The sequence below is a fragment of the Anneissia japonica genome, unplaced genomic scaffold (genome assembly GCF_011630105.1).
Source record: "Anneissia japonica isolate Jap-2015-1 unplaced genomic scaffold, ASM1163010v1 scaffold4446_len648930_cov198, whole genome shotgun sequence".
Classification (NCBI taxonomy): Eukaryota; Metazoa; Echinodermata; class Crinoidea; order Comatulida; family Comatulidae; genus Anneissia; species Anneissia japonica.
The window spans coordinates 18232-40944 of record NW_022683639.1 but is presented as its reverse complement, the minus strand read 5'-3'; the positions used below and the strand labels follow the sequence as shown (position 1 = coordinate 40944).

Genomic DNA, 22713 nt, shown 5'->3' with positions numbered 1-22713 from the left:
TTTTCAAAAACTGTTCTTTTTTACTCTCCCATCTTCTAAATGTTCAATTTAATCAAACACAAGTATTTTATTATCTATAATCACTAGGGTTGTACTTATCATTCATTTGGTTTGATTATTTAAAATAATTATATTACGTGTAGTTATAGTTTATAATACAGTACCATGAAATTTGTTACCGAGGTGATCATCAAATTTTCAATCATATTCAAAGAATGTAAATTTTTAAATTATTTGATCATATGTATTCAATTCATTATTTTTAAACATTACAGAAGTCCTAACATTGTGTGTGCATTATAATATTGATGATTAAAAAATAAAATTTTGAATTGATTCAGCAACAAAAGTACAACTGACAATTTTGCTAAGCACTGTCACAGAACGTGGGACATGCGCGTTTATTCGGCCTTCCTATTAAATGGCACGCCCTCATTTAAATTGTCAGTTGGTTGACATTCTGCAAAGTTCACCAGTACAGCAAGGATTATTCTACATGAAGATATAGGAGCATTTTTATTTATGCTTGTTAACAAAAAAAATATTTTCTAGAAACTTACAATACAATCGAAAAACAGACAAATCAACCTGTATTGAATTTTATTTTTAGTTTTTTAACTCAAGACTGGCCATGTAACATTAAGTACAGTAACTCTAAGTCACATTATCAATTATGAATTGCTTATATATGAGCATGAAGATGTCATTCCCATATATGGGCAAATCACAAAATATTGAGTCACATAATATTTGACAGAACTTAGGAAAAGGTTATTTTTTTCAACTAAAGCAGTTTTTGTAACATTTTAAGGATGTAACTTCTGAATGAAAGCCTGATATCATCAGCTGTTTACGGCGACTCTTACAACTCAGCAGACAGGACCCCAGTCCACAAGTGTCCTGCTAGGATAATGATGTCAGATAGCTAGCTGCATTTTACAATCATGCAGTGGCTGCAGTGACAACTACACTCAACAGCTAATGATATCTGACCAGATACCCAGATGAAATAATTGTATCTGCATCAGGGAACAGTGAAATTACTGTTCCCTGATCTACATTTAAATAACTACCATACTTTTTATTAGTAGAACTTTTGTCAACTTGGAATGCATGTACTGTACGTAAAAATATGACTATCTCTGAGAGAATGGACGGATAAATACACTTAAGCTACAGACAATTAAATTAAAATATTTTTTCCTATGCAACGAAACAGTAACATTATTTCTTGTATGATATAAGAGGTCATTACATACATTGAGATAATATAAACAGCAATATAAAGACAACAAAATGTACAGCTGTTGGTCTAGTTGTAACTATTCTGAACTGATGTTTAAGATGTTAGTCCTGTATGCTATACCTAGTCCATGTGCATATTAAAGAATACAGTACATGGTTCCTTTTCTTTACATTGTACTACGTCTAGGCCTATGCCTTTTGATGTTGTTTATATTTGTGTTTGGATACACAATCAAAATGATGGGTGCCGCTGTTTCAAAAGCGATTTCCGAATAAATATTATTATTATATTAGTGCTTCATTCACACCAACTGTACATTGGTTTAGCACTTCAGTGTGCCCGCTTTAGTTCCCAGGTGCAGTAGCATATCTCTTCCTGGTAAAAGTTTCTTTCCCTCACAACAGTCAAGTTCACAATCACCTCATTTCCCCAGCTACATCACTTAACCTTCACACTCTCTGACTTAACCCTTGCACACTGTGTAAATATTCCTATATATGCCACTGCTGAGGGGCCAGGCTATATTTGCTAGTTACCATACCGTAAACCTCGAATTAAGGATTGGCTTCTTTTCGAGGCTACAAAGTAAAGAGGGGGCTTCTTTTCAAAATGAATGCTGTAAATTTTGGGAATTTGTACTATAAAACATTAAATAAGGCCACTGTAAGATCAATCTGTATCACGGAGTGTATTAACTGGCATTAAATCACCTAAACTACTGTATAAACCAAGCTTGTTTTTAATTTATTTTGTTTTTTGAAATTCATGTACAGTTATTGTACTATTTCGAACAGAAGTGTATGCTATCTTGAAAGGGGTTTCTTTTCGAGATGGCTTGCTTCTTTTTGAGTCTAATTTTGCAAACTAAAGAGGGTGGGTTCAATTCGAGATGGGCTTCTTCTCGAGATTAAGCCCATTGAGCTTCAATTCAAGGTTTTACGGTATGGAGTAATTAGTTTAACAATTAAAGAAGTTTCAGTATATTTTTAAACAACACCTGTACATCTAAAATTATCATTCACAATTTTGTTCACTTTCTTGGATGAACCACTGCTGCAAGTTCTATTGCATTTACAGGATGATATTAATAAGTGTGTTCTCTCCTATGAATTATATATTCACTGCAATTTCATTTTAGCTCTTGTATTTGATTTTATGACTATAAAGTATTATTTTTTTTACCTACTGTACAGTATTAGACAAAATTTACAACTTAAAAAAGATAAGAAATGTTTTATGAAAACAATGAAATATATTTGAAGAGTATTTTAGGACGGTTTATTTGATAGAGTACTGTACTACCAATATTACATATGTAAAAAAATGTATACATTATATAAGTACAAATTTTGATGCATTCTAAAAATTTAATGAGATGTTAAAAATAAATGTAACTTTTTTGGGGGGAGTAGGTACAAATAAGGGCTTTTTAAGGAGTATTTCACAAATATTATTGTCTCTTTCAAGGGGCGTAATATGCATTAATTTGGCTTTTTTAAAACAAATATGCCCTTTTAAAGTAGCATATTGGTACAAATAGGCTATAAATAAAATATACTATAAATAAAAATTCTATTCCAAAACGTATGCAATATTGAAAGCCATAAAGCAAGTATGTCTCTAATAGCCATTAGGTAAAAATATACCCAATTCAAAAGAGGTAGAGATAAATTCAATGTTACAAAGGCATAGATACATACAATACATAGTTAAAAGTAGAATATGCTCAAAACTGATTTTTTTTTTTAAAGGGAATAAGTTGGTCCCTTTTTTAAGTACATGTACAAATATCTACTTTTAAGATATACATAATTGCTATTATATATTATGATCAAAGACACATTTAAAATATTCCTCTTTTAAAAGATGTTTAGGTGCATGTAGGAAACCTATTCCTTCTACCTGTATGTTTTGACCTAATAAATATAACAAGAGCACACGTATGTTCCTTCAAGGGCACAAATGTGCTCCTGATAGTTCCACAATATTGTACACCACTGTAGAGGTGCCACCTCACTTTCCCCTTGGAGTTCGAGCTTTTGCTTGTGGTGCTTTCTTTCCTGCTTTTGTCTTGTTTTGTTTTGGTGCAGGCTTCCTATTTCCAGCTTTGCCTAATTAACAAACGAAGTAAAACATATACTAATATCTGTGATTCTTTTATAATAATAATGGTTGACCCATAGAGGGCATATTTATGGTTTCTTATTTTAAGGGTCACACATCATCACAAGAAAATTCACCTTTATTAATTATGGTTGAAATTAAAAACTGATAGGCCTAATAATAACAATAATAATAATAATAATAATAATAATAATAATAATAATAATAATAATATATAATAATAATAATAATAATAATAATAATAATAATAATATTAATAATAATAACAATGACATGAATATCGAAATGAATTTAAAAGTAAAAATGAATATTACATTAATAATATAATAATAAAAAATTTTTCAAATATTTCATACTGCATGATATTGAATACTGTACCATTTTCTTGCTTGGGTGCAACATTACGATGATTAGCTATACAATTCCCTTTCTTCATCAAATGATTTCGCCAACTCTCCTCACCCTGTGCAATGTTTTTGTGACATAGAGGGCAGCGTGCCATGTTAGATTTAGCCACTTAAAAAAAAAAAACAACCATGTTAATTAATGGACAGAGAGAACTAGATAAATGAATGTGGTTGTAATCTTTTATTTTTGTTGGGATGTTCTAATTAAAGAACAGTAGTAGTAGTAGGTTTATCCAGTAAGTATACATAAAAAACACTCCAAAGAAGATTTTTCTAGAGACAATATATGTTTTTTTTAAATAGCCTACTGATTACTGCATAAACATTCATTATGGCATTGCATTTCTTGAAATAATATTAAGATTTTATATAATTTAAGGTGGCTCAAATTTATCAACACAAGACAAGATTGGGGACTATCTGTAAGACAGATATTATACTATCTCATTTCTGTCTGTCAGACTTAACACAGTTTGTTCAAACTTTGTGTCAACTTGATCTAACTAAATATCAATCAGTCCTACATCATCACAGACAATGTCTGATCAAATACTGTCTCATAGAGAGAAGTATGATATTTATGTGCCCTAATGTAGTTCTTACATGTGCAGAGCTTTTCAGTAACATGTTTGTCTATCTCATCTTTCTTGTGAGCCTCTTTACATCGTGGACATTTGGCAAATTCTGTTCGACTATCGCATTCAGTTAACAAGTGATCAACAAGTACAGACACCTCCACCACCTATAAAAATAAGTTATAAGAATAAAGAATTAATTATAAGTTTGCTCACATGCAGGTGAAACAGGGAGTTTAATGATCCTACCTCAATCATTTTTATCATAATTATTTATCATTATCATCACCATTCTCCACTTCCTCCTCAACATAATTATCATCGTTATACTATCATTATCCTCACTGTCATCATACAGGCGGGTTAATTGGCCGAGCGGTTAAGTCAGGGGCACCGTAACCTTCAGCTCTAATATTGGTGCTGGTTCAAACGGCTCACTCGCCAATGGTTCCGGTGGTGAAACAAGTCTTCTCGGATAGGGACTTTAAACCGTAGGCCCAGTGTACACATTTGGCTCGTGTGCACTTTAAAGAACCCTGTACATCATTCGAGAAGAGTAGAGGGTTACCCTGGTGTACTGGTCCATTAAGTCCCCTGTTGTAAAATGGATATGCCACGTAGGACAGTGATTATATTCACTTATTGACATATCCTTGGCGCTCGTGCCTAAAGAAATAAAATGAAATCCTTATTCCCATCACTGTCACTATCATCAATATCAGAATATCATCATCATCAAAATCAATGTCAACATCATCAGCTTCTTCATTATCAATGTCATCTTCATCTATAATATTGTACCTGTTTACAATGCTGACATCGTTTCAACATAGGGCAGTACTTCCAGTAGTGCAAGTCCAAGCCTTCCTTATCGAAATCTTCATTTCTCTCCAGGCAGAATACACACTGTTTATCTGGGTCGCCAAACTCGGACCCATCTGCAACACTTGCTGCTTTGGTTCTCTTGGTGAGATGATTATCGTTTGGTTGATCATCATCCTCCTCATCATCTGTTGGGGGATGCTTCTCTGGTTGTTTTTTACTGCCCTGGGCCTAATAGATAAATATGTTGTATTAGGTTTCCAATTGTAGAATAAAAGATGCAATAAGACAATATTATAGCCAGAGCTTCATGATAACATTAACAATAATCAAACATTTATAATGAGCACTATAGGAATGTCATACTGTACTATAATAACAAATTAGCATGTACACTGTACAGTATGTTCACCACATTTTGATAGATTGCAGTTTACACAATGATATCAGTGGAGTGTGTCAAAATATCTGTTCTTACAATGTGGGGTAATAGTAACGACCTATTAAAATGCTTATTAGGCTCTGCCTGACTTGCTCAATAACAAAAGCTTGATCATTGAGAAAATAAATTATTAAAATATAATTACTTATAGTTTGTATGCAAAACTTTAGCTAGACCTACCTTTGCAACTGCTCTCAGGTCAGCTAGTTGTTGCTGTAAAGCATCAATCTCTGCTTGCTTCTTCCTAGCCTGTTCTTCTCTTTCCTTCTTAGCCTCGGCCTAGGGAGGCAAAATTTAAAAATTACTATCTTGAAACAAAAGTGACGGCTAGCTCTGCTCTCAGAATTAAACGGAGTGGTGTCATACGTGATACATTGAGGTACAGTAGTTCCCTATAAATGGAAATTTTTAAATGTAATAAAAAGAGAGGGTGCGTAATTCGTAGTGTTTTTACATGCTCACCTTTCTTTCACTACGGGTTGGCTTGCCATCGATCTTGTCAAGGGCATCAAAGAGTTTAGCATAGAGTGGGTTCTTAATAATTGTTGGATCATCTTCTGATGGCAGGAGCTCTTTGATCTCTGCTCCTTTCATCTGGTAGAGGTCTGTGATCAATTTGATGGCAGCTTCACGGACTTCACCAGCTGTATGTTCAAGAGCTCTTAGCGCAAATGTCATCACATTATCTACAGACATCCCACTAGTTAAACAAATGAAAAATACACTGATGTGACCTTACATAATATTAATAACACCTATTAACAATAATAATTTGAACACTACACTACAGTATATAGACTTGTGACATATATATTATGACAGCACTTTTAGAGTATAGACAGATTTGTTAAATTGTTTAGTATAGTTGTCTGGATGTATTTTGCAAGGATGATTCCATGTGGTGGAAGTTTTGGTATTAGGTGTTGCTAAGACTTTCTTATCAGCTTAGAGAGAAACTATCTACATTATCACTAAAAGTATACACACTAAATTTAGTTTGAGTTTAAATTGTTAATTCTTAAATGTAATTCTCTAAAACCTCTCAGAGATATAAATGACTACATACTCACCTATTCTTTTCAATCCCTAGAAGTGCTAAGAGTCGCTGAACGATGTCAACTCTGGTTACGGCACTTCTGGCCTGAATTGATGTCTTGAATGGAACCAAGCAATGTTGAGGGACATTGTGAAGGATGCGTACTTCCTTGTAACCTGCCATCTCAAGTATAAAGTCCTGGCTGAAGTTTTTTAGTCTTGCATTCTGGGGTTAAATATCAAAGATATAAAATACAAAAGGTCTTCTTTTTTTTATAAATTATCATCAGCATTTCAGCCATTGTCTGCTCATTGCTGGGTGAAAGCCTTCCCAAGCTGAAGTATTCATTTGAAGTGATTTCCGAATAAAAACATGACCATAATGGCCAAAAAGAGTGTAATTATTCTCTTCATAAAGATCACGAATCCATGCGAATAGCACAACAAAAAGTGAGATTTACTGTAGAGAGTGCCTCAACAAGAATGCACAGCTCAAATGTAGTATAAGGCAAACAGAAAAATTTGTTACATTATCACTTCCGCCTGCATAAAAAATTTGGGAAATATTGATGCGGGAATAAAAATAAAAACATTTTTTGCCGCAATATTTATTTTAACAGCTTAAAAAATGATGCAATTTTGTGGCTGGAAATACATTTTCTTTAAAAAACAATAAAATCAAACCAGTTTTTATACAATATTTACAATATTCTTGCCAAATAAAAACAGTTCCTCCCTCATGAATAAAAAAAAGCAATATTCTATTGTTCTGATTAAAAAAAAAAAAAAAAAAAACGCCCACCCTCATCACTATTTTTTTAAAAAAAGAGTGATAATCTAAAAACTGTTTCTATGTGCCCATATCTCAGCTGAAAACGATTGATATTTCTTGCTTAAAAACTTGGTATTATGTCATTTTATTGGTTTAATGTTTTCTTTCTTAGTTTTTATAAAGTGTTTTTGTAGTTAAAAATGATCGTTTGTAATAACCTCATCGCTGCAAATTGGGTTCGTACAATCAAGAGTTCGTAAATGGGAGGTTCGTACTTGGGAAATGCTACTGCACTTCGGTAAATTGCTAAACATACTACTGTACTGGTAAATGCTAAACATAAACGTTACGCCAAGCTACACCTACTGTATGGTGACAGTATAGTTTTGTGGTTAAAAGGTGCTTTACTTTCAAATCCCAAAAAGAAATTAAATTTGGCAATACTCACTGTGTCGGCTGTTCTATTTAACAGCTCTGGTAACGACTTGTCAACAACAGTAGCTGTGTCAACCTTTCCTAATTTATGCCTTACAACCCAGACATCCAGGATGTAGTGTAAAACACCAGTTGCAGTGTTGAATATCTGATAATGGTATAAAAACTTCTATTATTGTTTTAATATTAAGTTGGAAGGTGGTGAGAGGAGGGTTCTCTTCTTCCCATCGGAACATGATATACAAGAAATATAACAAGGGTAATACTGTATATAGAAAAGTATGTAACTACTGTAAGGGCACTAATCCTTAAGTGAATCTTAATTTAGTATAGAAATCATCAATCAGCAACGGATGATTTATTTACTCACTCCAAATACTTTGTCCCTCAGACCTTTGGATACCACAAATGTAGCCGCCCTCAAGAGGGGCCTGAGCTCCTCCTTGTCCGTTCCCTCTTCAACATCCTCTAGTTTACTCTTCACCATCAGCAATGCTTCTTCTCGATAAGACCAGGTCTTTGAGTAAAGTTTTGTGACCTGAATTAAGACAAAATTATGGTTGACTTTACACTTCATCATGTGAAATAGAATGTAAAAAACGGAAGTGATCAAGATGTTCAAATGATGGTAAGAGAAATGATAATGATAATGATGGTGATAATGATGATGATATATGTAATAACGATATGATGATGATGATGAGGATGATGATGCACTGATAACAATAATAATAGAGGTAGTATTGTCATTGATGATGGTAACAATGATGATGACAGCAATGATTATTATGTTGAAGATAATGATGATGATAGTAATGATGATTTAGGAAGGCCTTTACTATTAGGAAGCGCTATTTGGTCTCTCCTGGGCTATGGCAGCTAGTCTTTTCTTTTTTTTTCACTTTTTTTTCAATGTTTGCTTTTTAATGTAATGTTTTGAAACGTTTTGTGTGCCCAAACTATTATAAAATAAAAAAAATGATATATCAATGATGATGATAATGATGGTGATAATATAGATGATATTAATAATAATTATGATGATGATGATGATGATGATGATAAAGATAACAAATATAATGATGATGCAAATTGTCAATTTTTAATTATCAAAATTACAATCAAAATGTGGCTACATTTTACAATTATTATAATAGTAAAAATAATTATTTACTAAATCTAGTCCAAAGGCATCAATAGCTGGTGCAGCTTCTCTGGCATTCTTATCTGACAGTCGATCATTTCCAGATGGTTGGTCTTCGTCCTGATGATTTTCCTGATTGACATCATGTTGTGGTTGTCTACCATGGAAACAATATAATGAAAACAAATATTATTGGAGGTTAAGAATTGTATTTCAGCAGATGAAAACACAAGGTTAGCAGCAATAAAATTGAACGGATGATCTCTCAGTGCGCACACAGTGTCTAACGTCAGTTGAGCTGCTGAACTATGTTGCATTCATTGTAAAGTATGAATATTATTTTCTCACAGATAAAAACTACACAAGCTTTGTATGCAATGCATTTATACCAAGGCTTGAGAAAATGAGGAGGATTTATGGATTTTTAAATATTTATACTGGTATTATAAAAGTGTAGAATATAATACTATATTTTACTGCTAATGGTTGAATCAGAAAGAAATATGAATACAGTGAGATTGGCAACAATATAGTCTTACTTTTTGACACCCCTGAGTGGACGTTCCTCATTTAGATTGTTCTTTGGCTGAGATGTTGATGCCATTACTTTGGCAACTGGTGGTTTTCTTGATAAATCTCCCTTCTCGGTATCAGAAGCTTGGCCTATAGGAATCGGGTCCAATGTCTGTGAACCAGGCTGGAAAATTAAAAACAGTTCACAATTTGTGATTTAAATTAATTTAAAATCTTCTTTAATACTTAGTGTAATATCTGTATATTACTATTTATTTTTTTCTTTGAATAAGATTCAACCAATCAGCATATATTTATAGAGTGCAAATATGAACAGCAGAAATCAGTGGCGTAATGACATACGCATTTCTCAAAGTGCACAATTATCATAAATAACAAGAAAGTGCTGTCCCCCTCCCTAACCAACTGTCATTTTTAATTTTACGATTAGTACTTAGGGTGCCATTCTAAAACCTTGAGCTGAATATCCTTTTAATTTCTTCTAAATGGTTTACTTAATAAGAAAAAGTTTTTGTTAAAGCATATGTTCCTTGGGTATATAGTCATTTTGTATTACAATAGGTTGTAGTGATGTCTACAAGGATGGAGATATGGGGGAAGGCGGGTGAGAAGAAAATGTTTTGCATAATGACATTTGGATGTAGGTGGCTGGGATATGCACCGCATTAGGACAGGGGATATGTACATGGATGTAAAAAATGTAGCAGGATAGTGGTTAGAATGAGGGGGTAGGTGAAAGTTTCTGGTTGGGGTGATGGCACAGCCTTATATTGTACGGAGGATAGAGAAATGCTTTCAGGAAATGGTTGTGAGGTTACTGCAGCATTTCAACACTACATATGATTGAATTCTTCAGAAATGGAATACAAAATACTGTTTAAGTAATTATGTTTGCACAAATCAAATTTACTTGGACAGTTAATAAAATGTATGCTATTATTAAATACTTATGCTATAGTTAAAACATGTTAAATAATAAACCCTTTTAAAATACTTGGTTAAGAAAGAAACAAATATATTAAATCAAATTTACATTTACTTGGACAGTTAATAGAATGTATGCTATTATTAAATACTTATGCTATAGTTAAAACTTGTTAAATATAAACCCTATTAAAATACTTGGTTAAGAAAGAAACTAATATATTTAAAAAAAATGCCTGACAAAATTGAAAACCAAAGATTAGAAAAACAAGAAACAGCCATTACTCCCAATGGTAAAAGTTAGTTTGCATGTCAAGATGCCAAACAGAATCAATATAAAATTTATAATTAACAGTTCTAAACTAATGTATACTTATTTACCATTAACAATAACAAGTTTTTTTTAAACCAAAGATGAGTTCAAAATACTTCTCTGATCATTCAAAATTCTCCTGTCTTTAATTATTAACTCTGATACCTCATAAATGAGATTTAGCCCTGTGCTTACCATTGTATCAACACAAATATATGTGGTGAATGATGGTCGGCAGTAAAACTAGTTATTTAGGGCAGGGAGACGATTGTGTGCATCATGCGTGGGTGAAAAAACAGCAAAATATTTGAAATTTTGATGCTTATTTTGTTAGCTTTCAACCATGGTAAGCAAATTATTAATACATTTTGAGATGTGTGAATAAATACAAGTGCATGCTGGGAAAAAATCATGCCCACGACTTACATATCTTGGAGGCCATATTAATTGCTGGAAGATAAAGAAATCCCATGTAAAAGTGAAAGCTACAATGATAGTGAATGGGAAAATGGTTGGATGTATCAAACATAAAAAAAAGGACAATGATGTGTCTATCAACAATATAAATAACAATATAAATTATTATTATATAATTTAGAATTAATTTATATTATATATTTTATAATGTATTCACATTGATAATATTTCTATCAATATTATGAACATTTTTATTATATAATTTATAATTCATTTACATTTATTAATATTTTACAATGTATTCAAACTGACATTTCTATCAACTATATATATATATATATATATACTAGTACAATAAATATTTTATTTTTGAGACAGATACAGAACTTTGTTTGACTTCTTATTTTATATATATATATATATATATATATATATATATATATATTTTTACTGTGTATTATATAATTTATATTTTTAATTATATTTTATAATGTATTTTCATTATTATACAAGCAGCAGTATTTGATCCACTGACCAGCATAGTGTGACAGGCCTAGAGGACTTGTTGGCATGATTCCCTATAAAGCTAGTAAGACTACTACTGTATTATTATTATTATTATTTTTATTATTATTATTATTATTATTAGGTAATGAAAGAGTAGGCCTACCAATACCATGAACGCTGAAATTAGCAAATGATTGATGGGTAAAATAAATAAGTTTTCTTGCTAAATTTTCAATATATAATAAGCACCCACTGTCAAATTAATACCCTTCTTCTAATATGTGCCCATCCTAAAAGCATTTATGGATCATCTAGAGCAAGAGTGAAATGAATGCTTTTTAAACCTAAATAATGAAACTGTACTATTTATAGTGAATCAAAACAAGGTCCATCAAAAAAGCAAAAGTAAAGCACAAAGGATAATTAAAATAAGAGATAAATATAAGGTTTTACAAAATTTGATGGATGGAATGCAAGGGTTTGTCTAAAAGGAGTTACACATCAGTACAACTAAAATTAAATGTTTTTATTTATTTAGAACAATATTGAACTGTGGTATCTGATGGTCAGAAAGTCTGTGTGAAAGTATGTGTGAAAACAGGAGCTCATAATACCTTTGAGAACTCCAATAAGTCATGGACAGCGAGTTGTTTATAGATTTCCAATCGATAATCCTCCATCGCAGCTTTCTTTATCTTGGCCAAGTCATAATCCTCAGTTTCTATTGCACGGCGTTTCTCGACCTCAAACCGACCAAGTCGTTCCCCAACCTGAGAAAGTAATAATAATAATCTTAAGGATTTTTCTTCATTTCTCTATGGGTTTTATTCAACATGATCAGAATTTATTCTCATCCTTTTAAAATCTAAAGAAAGTATCAAAGTACATACAAGGTAACCCAGTTGTTATATCCAAACGAAACATCCACATGGGCAAAATTCTAGCAAGGTGTACAAACATTTACACCATCAGGACAACAAAATTTGTTAATTACCTTCTGTAAATCTGCTATAGCTTGCTTAAGTCGTTTAGCAATGTCGTATTTCTCTTCTAAAAATACAAGAATAACATTAACAGTACATAATAATAATTAAATTAATCGACACATTATCAATACTGTATATCCCACTGTAAATAGATTTTATATAATGTGTACTTAGACCTCTATATGAAAAGGGAGCCATTTTTTAATTCTCTATCCAGGCAAACTACAATGTAGGTTCACTTTAAATGGTAATGCATACACAATTAAGACAAGTTGTGGATAGGGAATGGGCTCTAGTAATGAATCCTGACAATATACTGATAACAAACACTGAAAACATGTGCATTTTAGCTTACGTATCACAGCCTCATTCTTGCGGATGTCAAGTTTTCTTATTATCTGGGCGACCTCTTGGTCCTGATACATGTCAAAGGCAAGGTCATCTAATGGGGAAATGTAATCAGGTCTGAAATAAAGAGAAGATGCAGTAAAAGCCTATATCTATTATCGTGAAGATGTGATTAAAAAGTCTGGCAGACTTTTATACTATGAAATGTGTAATGCAGTAAAATATCTGACAAACATCCAAATGAAAAGAAGATGTGGAAATATATCTGATTTATCAAATATATAGACAAAATGTAGTAAAAAACCTGACAGATATTTACACAAATATGAAAAATATTATGTAAACCTACAAATGATAACACACACAATAACGGCACTTTCCTGGTGACCCAACAACGAGCCAATAAAGTACACAGTAAACGGAGATTGATTGATTGACATCAGCATCAGCACTTACCTGGTGAATGCCCCAAGCACCAAGGGGTCGACACCATCACCATCTTCTTTACCGCCCATTAACTGAGCATCTGAATTCTTGGGACGACCATCTTCTCCTAACTCCTCCCCAATCACATTAACTGCAACAATTCCAACCTTAAGTAATGCAGCATTAAACAACATTGAAATTACTTTAATTTAAAATTATGGTATACTACAATTTACAAATGCCATTGTCAGTCCTCTCTTTATTGGAAAATATTGAAGCAAGTACAACACTCAGCTGCATATCCTCAAGGAAGCTCAGTATCTGTTATAAACTGTTCAAAATCTCCAGTGTTATAATATGTAAACTAATATGGTTCTAGAGGGAATTAAATTACGTGATTGATGGTCTAGTGTACAGGTGGGCAAAGTGCGGCCTGCAGTATTAAAACAAAAAAAATCATTGGTCCTCCAACTCATTTTGATGCCCACCCCTAGTGTGGAGAGGTATGTTTGACAGACAGAATCTTGATACTTATCCATGTTTACTGAATTTCTAAAATTTCACAGGCTATTAAAATGGTCTCTTGTGATTGGTTAATTTGAGACATTGCTAGGTCATGATTTATTCTAGTTTAGATCTTCATCTTCATATATTGTAGTGTTTGTTAAGGTAAACTGAAGATTAAGTTGCAACTAGTTGAAGTTTTAGTTCAAAATATATGACAAGAAATGCCAAGTTGTTTTTAGTATAATGAGAACAAATCCTGTTTGTCTACACCATAGGTGTTTACAAGATTTAATACCAGAATACCAGGATTGGAAGATTAGTGTCTTAAACACTCAGGTATACCAAATCACTTATCCATGATTTTAAAAAAATCATCTAGGACCTAGTACCTACCTGATTGTATAGATTGTATTTGTTGACAAAGTTTTTGTGAATGACGATCTTCAGGTACTGACCAATCGCATTCACGTGCACGGATTTCAACTCTCGGGCTTTGAACCCTGTCTTCTCATTGTCCGACATGGTCACATATCTACAGAAAAAAGTAAGAAAAAAAAATTTAATATAATAATAAAACAAGAATAAAGAATAGTGTGAAAACCATAATTTTTTTTGGAAATTTTATTATTATAATCAATATTTTTGCTTAAATTTGTATATTTTTAGCATCGTTATCATCATTATTTACTGCTATTAAACTAATATTAAAATAGTGATAGACTTTTTTATGTTATTATTATTGGGCAATTCCACGTTGGCGTGGCACAATTACAAAATCATTTTCCGAGTATACTGTAAACATGCATAGAATTTGGTTCAAAGTGAAGCTTTAGTCTCATTAATTCAATTCCTTCAAACGCTAGTAATAATTCTCAAGCTGACCATAAACACGATTTCAGTACGGTACAATAAGGTGTACAGAGGTAATAAAATTCAGAATGAGCAGTGTTTCCATGGTAACTGTCTATGCTTACAATTTATCAATTTATGTTCATTAACAGTGAAAATATAATTAATTATGAAGAAACGCATACGTACTACAACACTCACTCAGGCTAGTAAAACAATAGAGCCAAAAAAAGTGAGATACAAGTTATTTCAATAATGAATAACTTTTGTACAGAGTGTGTGTTTGAATATTATTTTTTTTTCTTTGTAAAATTATCTTTTCATTGTTAAAATAAATAAATTGAAAAACTTACCCTAAACGCTTATACCTTGCTCCATGTAAAGACTCGAGGCGATGAGTTGGGATATCTCCTACATAAAACTCAATTTTAGTTGCTAGAAGTAAATACAGAAAATGCCATTAATAAAAATAATAGTGATGAGATAGTTGATTTATTGAATATATCTAACCCTACACCACATGTAAAGAAGTGTAAAGTGTTTTAAATATCAACATGATTATGTGTTACAATCATTTATTACAAAACAATGGTATAAAATATAAAAAAATGACATAACATAAACCATGATATTATTGAAATTAAGATGGAGAAAGAACTGTAGAGTGTTATGAATATCAATGTTATTAATTTTAAAATTATAAAACAATAATGATTTATATAAATATAAAGGGTATGAAATTAAAAATAGTAATATTATAATGTACAGTTCCCAAATTTTAACAGCCAATCAAAACTTGTTAATTCTAATTCCATTTATTAGACTAAGTCAGGAATATAGATATCTCACAAATGTTCAAGTTAGAGAATTTGGTACGATCTAAGCTATGTTCACATCAAGCCCGGACAAAAAATCGTGAGTTGCTACATTTTTTTTAACTCTGCGTTCACATCGCGCATGGAACACGGTTGTTCAGGTTAGTACGTATGCATTCTATTGGTTCGAACCAACCAAGCTTGTTGCTGATTGGTCCAAGAAAAAAAAATGTACGATTTCATGATACAAATGGTTCTCAGATCCATCAGTCCGGATCCGGAGTCCGGATTAAAAATAGTAGAAATTCTTTACTACTGAACCCATTTTTCACGATTTTTTTATCCGGACTCCGAACGTAGCTTTAGCAGTAATATCAAAGGGTGGAGGCTAGTACAGTAGAATGAGCATTGTCAATAATTAACAAGAAACAAGCACAACACTCATATATACTTACGTATTAAAAACTGATGAGCTAGTATTTGAAGCTTAACAACCTGAACCTTGTTTGGTAAGCGTAGGATGATTTCTTGGGGGTAGGTGCAGAAGCGGCTTGATTGCCAGCCCTTCACCAGTGGGCTGTGCACTTCCAATTCTTTCAGACTGAACCCTGTCTCAATGCTGGATGTGTGTAGCACATGAAAAGCTAGCTTGTGAGGCATCTTTTTCAATTAATATTATTCTATGAATGAAATTGCACAAAAAATTAATAATAGATTTACACTCATAAAAGTATAAATTAAAGCAGAAAATCACAGTAAGGAACCTGGCCCTAGAATACATAATTTTGTTATAAAAAATGGGCAGTGGCTATTGCTACACCAGTTCTAAAATGAATTACTGAACACCAACTCGGACAGTGTTGTATGGCACAGCCCAACAAGATTTATTGTATAATAATTGTAATTTGTATAATATAATAAGATTAAGTCAAAGCCTAATTTTTGGCAAAATCTGCACAGAAATCGGCCCTTATTTTCTGAAATGCCCAAAAGGGTGTTACTATTGATATACCGTCCTAAATATTGGTTAATTAATTCTTAATCAGAAACCATAATTATGGAATAATAAGAGGCTTATATGAAGGTCAAAGCATCAAAACACATGTTAGTGTTGAATAATTGTAAGTTTTAAATAATTTGGTAATCGTTTTCATGGCTGGATGCGAAACCGTTTTAGCGTTAAAGGTTTTTAGGCCTAGCCTAGGCCCCAGACCAAAATTTTGCGCAGACGATAGGCCCCGGCCCGCACAGGCCTTACAAGTGGCCCTACTTGTGGTTGTAGTTTGAGGCCCTAGGCTACAGTCTGGGCAACTAGGCCTAGCTTCCTCCAACTAGGCCTAGGCTAGGCCTGTCTCGTATGACGTTGTCTGTATTGGCCTTCTTACTTCTTGGCATAACCATAACCTAGGCCTGGCCCTACTAGGCTAGCTCAGCCTAGGGCTAGAATTCGATCCAACTCGGAGTCAACTCGGCCACAAAAAGTTTGGCTACAGTCAACTCAGCCACAAGTCATTTACTGGTACTAGAAGGAGTAAATCATCAAGTATAAAATACTAAAATTCTTTAAATATTACTATATTTATTGTTATTATTATTGCTGTTATTATTGTTTTCATTGTTGTTAATATTATTGTTGTTATTACGGTATTACCGTTAGTTTTAATATTAATTATTAATCTTAGCATTAACATTATATATTGTTCAAATTTTTGCTGATATTATTATTATTATTATTACAGTACCATATGAATAATAAATAATTTTCGATTTTTTATTATTATTATTATTATTATTTATTAGTCTTAGTATTATTATTTTAATAATAGTAATTTAAAAAGTTATTGTTATTGGTGTTTTATTGGTATGTTTCTCATATTATTATTATTACTATCATTAATATTATTGTTGTTGTTGTCACCTTTATTATTGTTATTATTACCCTATTATTACTAAGTAGGCCTAGTATTATAAGTATCATTATTATTATTATTATTATTACTAATTAGTATTACTATTATTATAAAAATAAACATTATCTTTAATTTATTATTGTAGTATTATTAAAGTAAATATTACTAATTAAATTTATTGTCGTTATTGTTGTTTAATATTATTGTTGAAGTAGAATGTTGTGAGTAAACAGAAGACGAACATTAATAAATAACTCTTTTTAATTCATAGGCAATAGCATTCAAATCTCTTTTGGTAGTGTGGTGGTCCTGTTTTAATAAAATATACCGTGTACTTTATTTCAATCATAATATATTGAAGAAAAAGGATGCAAAACTGAGATTTACATTAAATAACTTGTGGCCGAGTTGACTTGTGGCCGAGTTGGCTGTAGCTGAACTTTTTGTGGCCGAGTTGATTTGTGGCCAAGTTGACTTGTGGCCAAGTTGACTGTGACCGAGTTGACTTGTGGCTGTGTTGACCTGCACCCTAGGCCTAGGGCCTAATAAGTTTCATTTAATTTTAAGACTGGTGTATCAATAGTCACTGTATTGCATTAAAAATATTTTTTATAAATTATTAATCATAGGGCCTACCTAGCCCAGCCTATTTTATTAAGGCCTAGCCTGGCCCTAGGCTAGGCCTAAATCAATCAAACCTTATGAAAAAACAACTTTTCATAATTAGGCCTAGGCCTATACCCTATGCTAGTGGATGGTAATAAAAGCTAACCTTCTTGGCCTAGCCTAGCCAGGACTAGGCCTAGTGCCCTAGTTTAGTAGTACCTCGTAGTCGTAGTTGTTAGGCCTGTAACTAGGCCTAGTACTAGTAGTAGGCCTAGTACCCTGTGTAGGGGTATGACGGGGGCTAGGAGTAGGCGCTATTCTCCTCCTCCAAGGCTCAAGCGCTCTCGTCAAACCGTACCTCCTTTCTCAACCGTCTTTCTTTACTTCCCTGTCTTGATAAAAAAAATTGTCAAAACAAAACACCCATGCATCAGAAAACAAGTTAGAATTTATTAAAGAAATTGAAGTCTACTTACAGGTCATCAGTTTTAATGTAATTATTCTAAAGTTTGTATCGAATTACTAGATTGTTTAATTCCAAACACAACAATCCTATCGTTTACCTTAGCGACGACCCACTCCGCCATTACTTACACTTCGTTGAATTTATTAATGATGAATATTTATAAGTATAGACGTCAGACCAAGTGTCTCTCTAAATTTGTCATGCTGATGGTCTGCATTTTTTCTTGTGTACATGCCAGTAAACGACTGGAATCACACTACCAAAATAAATATCAGTACACTACATCGCTGCTGGCGCATGGCCTGATGATATAAAGGGATGGATGAGGATAGTGATGGCAACGATTTACTCAATAAGGTGTCACGTTTTATTGACAAAAATATTAGAAATATAAACGTGAGAATACTTTTTACACTCTTTGATACATATTTATTACGACCGCGCTTTTCCAAATGAATGCGCAGAAAAGTATGTAATAAGTAGAAAGAAGACTAAGCTAGGTCTGCGATGTTATCTTTCGGCGGAGAACAGGGCAGGGAGTTGTTATAATCAACTCTCTAGGCCGAATAACTGAACGAAACCCTGGGCTGGGATAGGCCTAGAGTGTAGTAGTAGTAGTAGTAGCCTGGTTCATTCAGCGGCCATTTCAGTTCACAGCTGCAGATAGAGAGGTTCAGAGACGATGAATTTTTTAGATGCAGTAATTTATTAATACCTACAAAAATATTTTGTTTTTTTAGTTCTAAGTCTTTCCTATGGTCTAATATAATACTATAATATTAAATAATTAAACATCAAGCTGGGAAAACTAGAAAATTTATCGCTCTCACATTTTCGGTTTTGTGTGATGATGATTCATGCAGGTTGATTCTGAATGAGATGTTATGCTGTTGCTTCAATGTAAAAATAATTTTAAGAACACTGTAAAGTATTTTATTTTGGGAACGAAAGTTAACTCAGATTTGTATGGAAAATTGCTAGAGGAAAATAGGCGTAGTATCGTAACTAATTGCTTGATAATAATGGGTCGATGAAAAGCTTATAAGACCCATCAAATGTCATGGCAAACTATCTTCTCAATAAAGTACCAGTTAGGGGATCCAGCAAATGAAAATGTAGTATTAATTTGGCTAAATTTTGTGGATGTGTATTTCTAGGTTTATATTTGCAATATATTCCCAGTGCAGGCCATATTGTACAGTTCAAAAGAAGACTCCTGCTTCAGGTTTCGAAACTTTACCTTTCCATATATTACAGTATTTTGTTATTGTGTTTCAGAATGCAATCAGTTTGTGCGGAGGAATTGGATTATGTTTCATACTGTACAGCATAAGAATAGTAAGTACTGTGTGACCATTCTAATTTTCTTAAAATCATGAATTTAAGTAATAAAATATTTTGTTTTATTTAAACAGCACAAGCGTTTTACATGTTTTTCTCAAATTCCTGATGAGTTCATTCAGAAGCATTTTAAACTAAGAGGTCAAGTGAGGTCAGTTCATGATGATCATCTATTGGTTGAACACAAACCAATCATATCCATAAAAAGGTCAACAGGTGAATATAATCATTACTCTTTTTAATAATGTTGATACGCTCATTATTTCTGAAATTTAGTCTTTTATTTTGTGGACTTCCTCAACAGACTGAGTCACTAGCCAGTGATGTGAGTATTATGTTCACCGAGTGACATAAAAAAATATTTTAGTCTTACTTTTGAATAAACAATTTTGTTTTCCTGATATTCATCAAATCAGGGAGTTGTTACTTAACAACTCCCTCATCAAATACAATTATTTTTGATGGTATTAAATTGACAAAGCTATCTTTTCTTTTTCAGTTCCAAAACCTCTGAAGCTTCATCTAGCTGGTGTTGAGTACACCAGAGAGGGTGCTCAATTCTTAGAAGAGCATTCTCTTAATAAACAAGTTTGGTTTAGGTTAATCCAGGTGAAAGGTCAGGATGGAATTGACTGCATCATATCTCTGAGAAAGGTGATACTGTAGTTTATTTTAGATATTCTTCTTGTGAATAATCTTGAGATTATTGATCAAGCTCATTAGCTCAAGACACAATGTATCTTTAGGAGGACTGTGGCAGTGGATCCAGATTTTGTTTTCCCTGGTCTGACAGCTGGGTGTGTGCCTATGATCTGAGGGCTGTGGGACCTATGATACTTGCCTTTCAATCCCATGGACCAAAACCAACACAACCCTGTCAGACTCATAATGAGATTAAAAATTTATTTAGAGCATCATGTGTATATGTTTGTCTTGTGAAATGGATTGCTGCTTATAAAGGTAACAGTAGGAGAATACTGTAACCCATAACTCATTATTCCACAACGACAGGGACTCAAGTGAATCATGGCATCGGGGTAACCCCTTACTCTTCCAAAAGATGGAACGGGTTCTTTAAAGTGCACACGAGCCAGATGTGTTGGTACACTGGACCTCCATTTTAGGTCCTTATCCAAGAATTGTGAACTGTTCCCTGGTTCTACCAACCGAACCTTGGACGAAGAGATAGAATAATTCCACTACAGTTTTAGCAGTTTGTGGCCCATGCGCCTAAATAAATAAAGTAAAAGTACATTTTGTATGTATGTCTGAAACCAAAATATATTTATAATATAATTATTAATTTTTTCAGTCAATGTTCAAGATATGGAACCTAAATGAAGAGATTCTGTTTCATGGTTATGGAAAGGTAGTACCAGTCATCGATCGCACTGGTAATAAATTCACAATAAAGCTTACACAGAGACTTTTACAAGCTGAGTTGTATGCAGAAAGAAAGAAAAAAGGAATGTGGGTACAGCCATCAAGAAGAGAGAGATTTACAAATTGGTTCCATAATCAGCCACTGTATAGAATCATCAGTTTTATAAGAAAAGCAACATCAAGAAAAGTTTAATGTTATCTAAATTATTGCCAAGTAAAACATTATACTGTATTTGCTGGGTTATCTTAAAAAAGTTATAGGTTGTTTTTATAATCTTCCTCAAGTAAAATTTTGTTGGTATCATTTTGTCAACTTAGAAAAGAAAATAAAATACATAAAAGTATTAACATATTCATAATTAATAATCATGATGAATAAAAGGTGTAGACATGTTAGTCTGCTATAAAACACTTTTGGGACTATTTGAGCTAATAAATTTATAGTTAGTCTCCAAAGTGCTGATGTCATCAAGTTGGGCGGGGGTGGGGGGAACCGGTTTTCCCACCCCACTGATTTTTTTTCTTAATATGAAAAAAATGGAGAAAAATGGAAAATTATAATCAACTTTTATCAATAATTATAAGTATAACCATTTCTGGCTATCTAGAGATGTCATAATCATACATTTTCATACCTCGGCCCCAACCATGGTGAGGGTCATTGAGGTGGTCTATCTGTGAAACCCTCTCCCTGGGACCCTCTATTTCAAAGTCCTGGATCCGCCACTGGTCATTATAATTAATAATGTAATATGATGTAGGCCCTGTCAGGGATGAAACCAGTAATTTATCAAGGATCGCTATTTCAAAAAAGTATTTTTGACAGTGCAACGGCAATGAAACTCAAAGATGTTGACCTTAGAAACACAAAAATTTATTGATGCGAAGGTTTCGGCTACTGTACTCCTGTAGTTTGTCAACGCTTGACATAGAATGAACATTCTTAGAGAGTTAAATGGTAATAGTCGGCAAACTATAAAGGCTTAATGATATATGTACAAATTTAAAACAATAAGGCAGAACAATGATTGATCAAGTGGTGGACCGTGGGAAAGCATAACGATCGTTATGGGATTAGCTAATGGTAATAGAATGGCGAAACGTAGGGCTATGATTGAAACCAAGAAAAATGAAGGGGCGATTAAAAATAATTGATTAAAAGTATACTAAGAATTGAATTAAAGAAATAAATGTAGGCCATAAAAAATTATGTATATATATAATCGTGACATAATGAAAGGTAAATATATAAAAGTATAGATAAAATTAAGAGGTGAAAGAAGAACATGTTCCTATTTGGGTACTGTAATTATTTTTCATACAAATGCTGAGCTATACCCATGTGTAGGACACAAAATTTTATTCAGGAAATATATATA

General features: G+C 32.7%; 2 protein-coding genes across 5 annotated transcripts; one reads left to right on the top strand and one right to left on the bottom strand.

The window, feature by feature from the left end:
* LOC117100269 (centrosomal protein of 104 kDa-like) lies at positions 1–18759 on the bottom strand. 4 transcript variants are annotated; one of them, XM_033239890.1, is made up of 20 exons: positions 18621–18758; positions 16084–16308; positions 15167–15248; positions 14358–14496; positions 13488–13624; positions 13039–13148; positions 12692–12747; positions 12312–12467; positions 11200–11223; positions 9542–9699; positions 9033–9159; positions 8229–8396; positions 7872–8006; positions 6687–6877; positions 6079–6316; positions 5797–5895; positions 5154–5405; positions 4381–4519; positions 3749–3886; positions 1–3357 (listed from the first exon to the last, which is right to left on the bottom strand). In XM_033239890.1, exons 2-20 carry the CDS (start codon positions 16286–16288, stop codon positions 3260–3262), a joined length of 2652 nt encoding a protein of 883 aa, XP_033095781.1. In that variant the 5' UTR covers positions 16289–16308; positions 18621–18758; the 3' UTR covers positions 1–3259. The 4 variants fall into 4 exon arrangements, with proteins under 4 accessions (XP_033095781.1, XP_033095791.1, XP_033095801.1 ...); XM_033239900.1 differs by having other exon boundaries at positions 18708–18746; XM_033239910.1 differs by lacking the exon at positions 18621–18758 and adding an exon at positions 18364–18517.
* A 93-nt stretch (positions 18760–18852) lies between these two features.
* On the top strand, positions 18853–21745 carry LOC117100280 (protein C3orf33-like). The gene is made up of 5 exons (XM_033239933.1): positions 18853–19006; positions 19889–19948; positions 20026–20167; positions 20451–20605; positions 21264–21745. The coding sequence occupies exons 1-5, from the start codon at positions 18929–18931 to the stop codon at positions 21525–21527; spliced, it is 699 nt and encodes a 232-aa protein (XP_033095824.1). The 5' UTR covers positions 18853–18928; the 3' UTR covers positions 21528–21745.
* The last annotated feature ends 968 nt before the right edge of the window (positions 21746–22713 follow it).

What these genes read in the sequence shown, in the direction of transcription:
- LOC117100269 (XM_033239890.1), bottom strand. Translation starts at nt 16,288, where the DNA reads ATGCCTCACAAGCTAGCTTTTCATGTGCTACACACATCCAGCATTGAG. An exon ending in AGCTCATCAGTTTTTAATAC is followed by an intron (nt 15,249 to 16,083) that starts GTAAGTATATAT and finishes ATTTACTTCTAG; the next exon opens with CAACTAAAATTGAGTTTTAT. An exon ending in CCACTCAGGGGTGTCAAAAA is followed by an intron (nt 9,160 to 9,541) that starts GTAAGACTATAT and finishes TTTCCATGGTAG; the next exon opens with ACAACCACAACATGATGTCA.
- LOC117100280 (XM_033239933.1), top strand. Translation starts at nt 18,929, where the DNA reads ATGGATGAGGATAGTGATGGCAACGATTTACTCAATAAGGTGTCACGT. An exon ending in ATCCATAAAAAGGTCAACAG is followed by an intron (nt 20,168 to 20,450) that starts GTGAATATAATC and finishes TTTCTTTTTCAG; the next exon opens with TTCCAAAACCTCTGAAGCTT. An exon ending in GCATCATATCTCTGAGAAAG is followed by an intron (nt 20,606 to 21,263) that starts GTGATACTGTAG and finishes TAATTTTTTCAG; the next exon opens with TCAATGTTCAAGATATGGAA.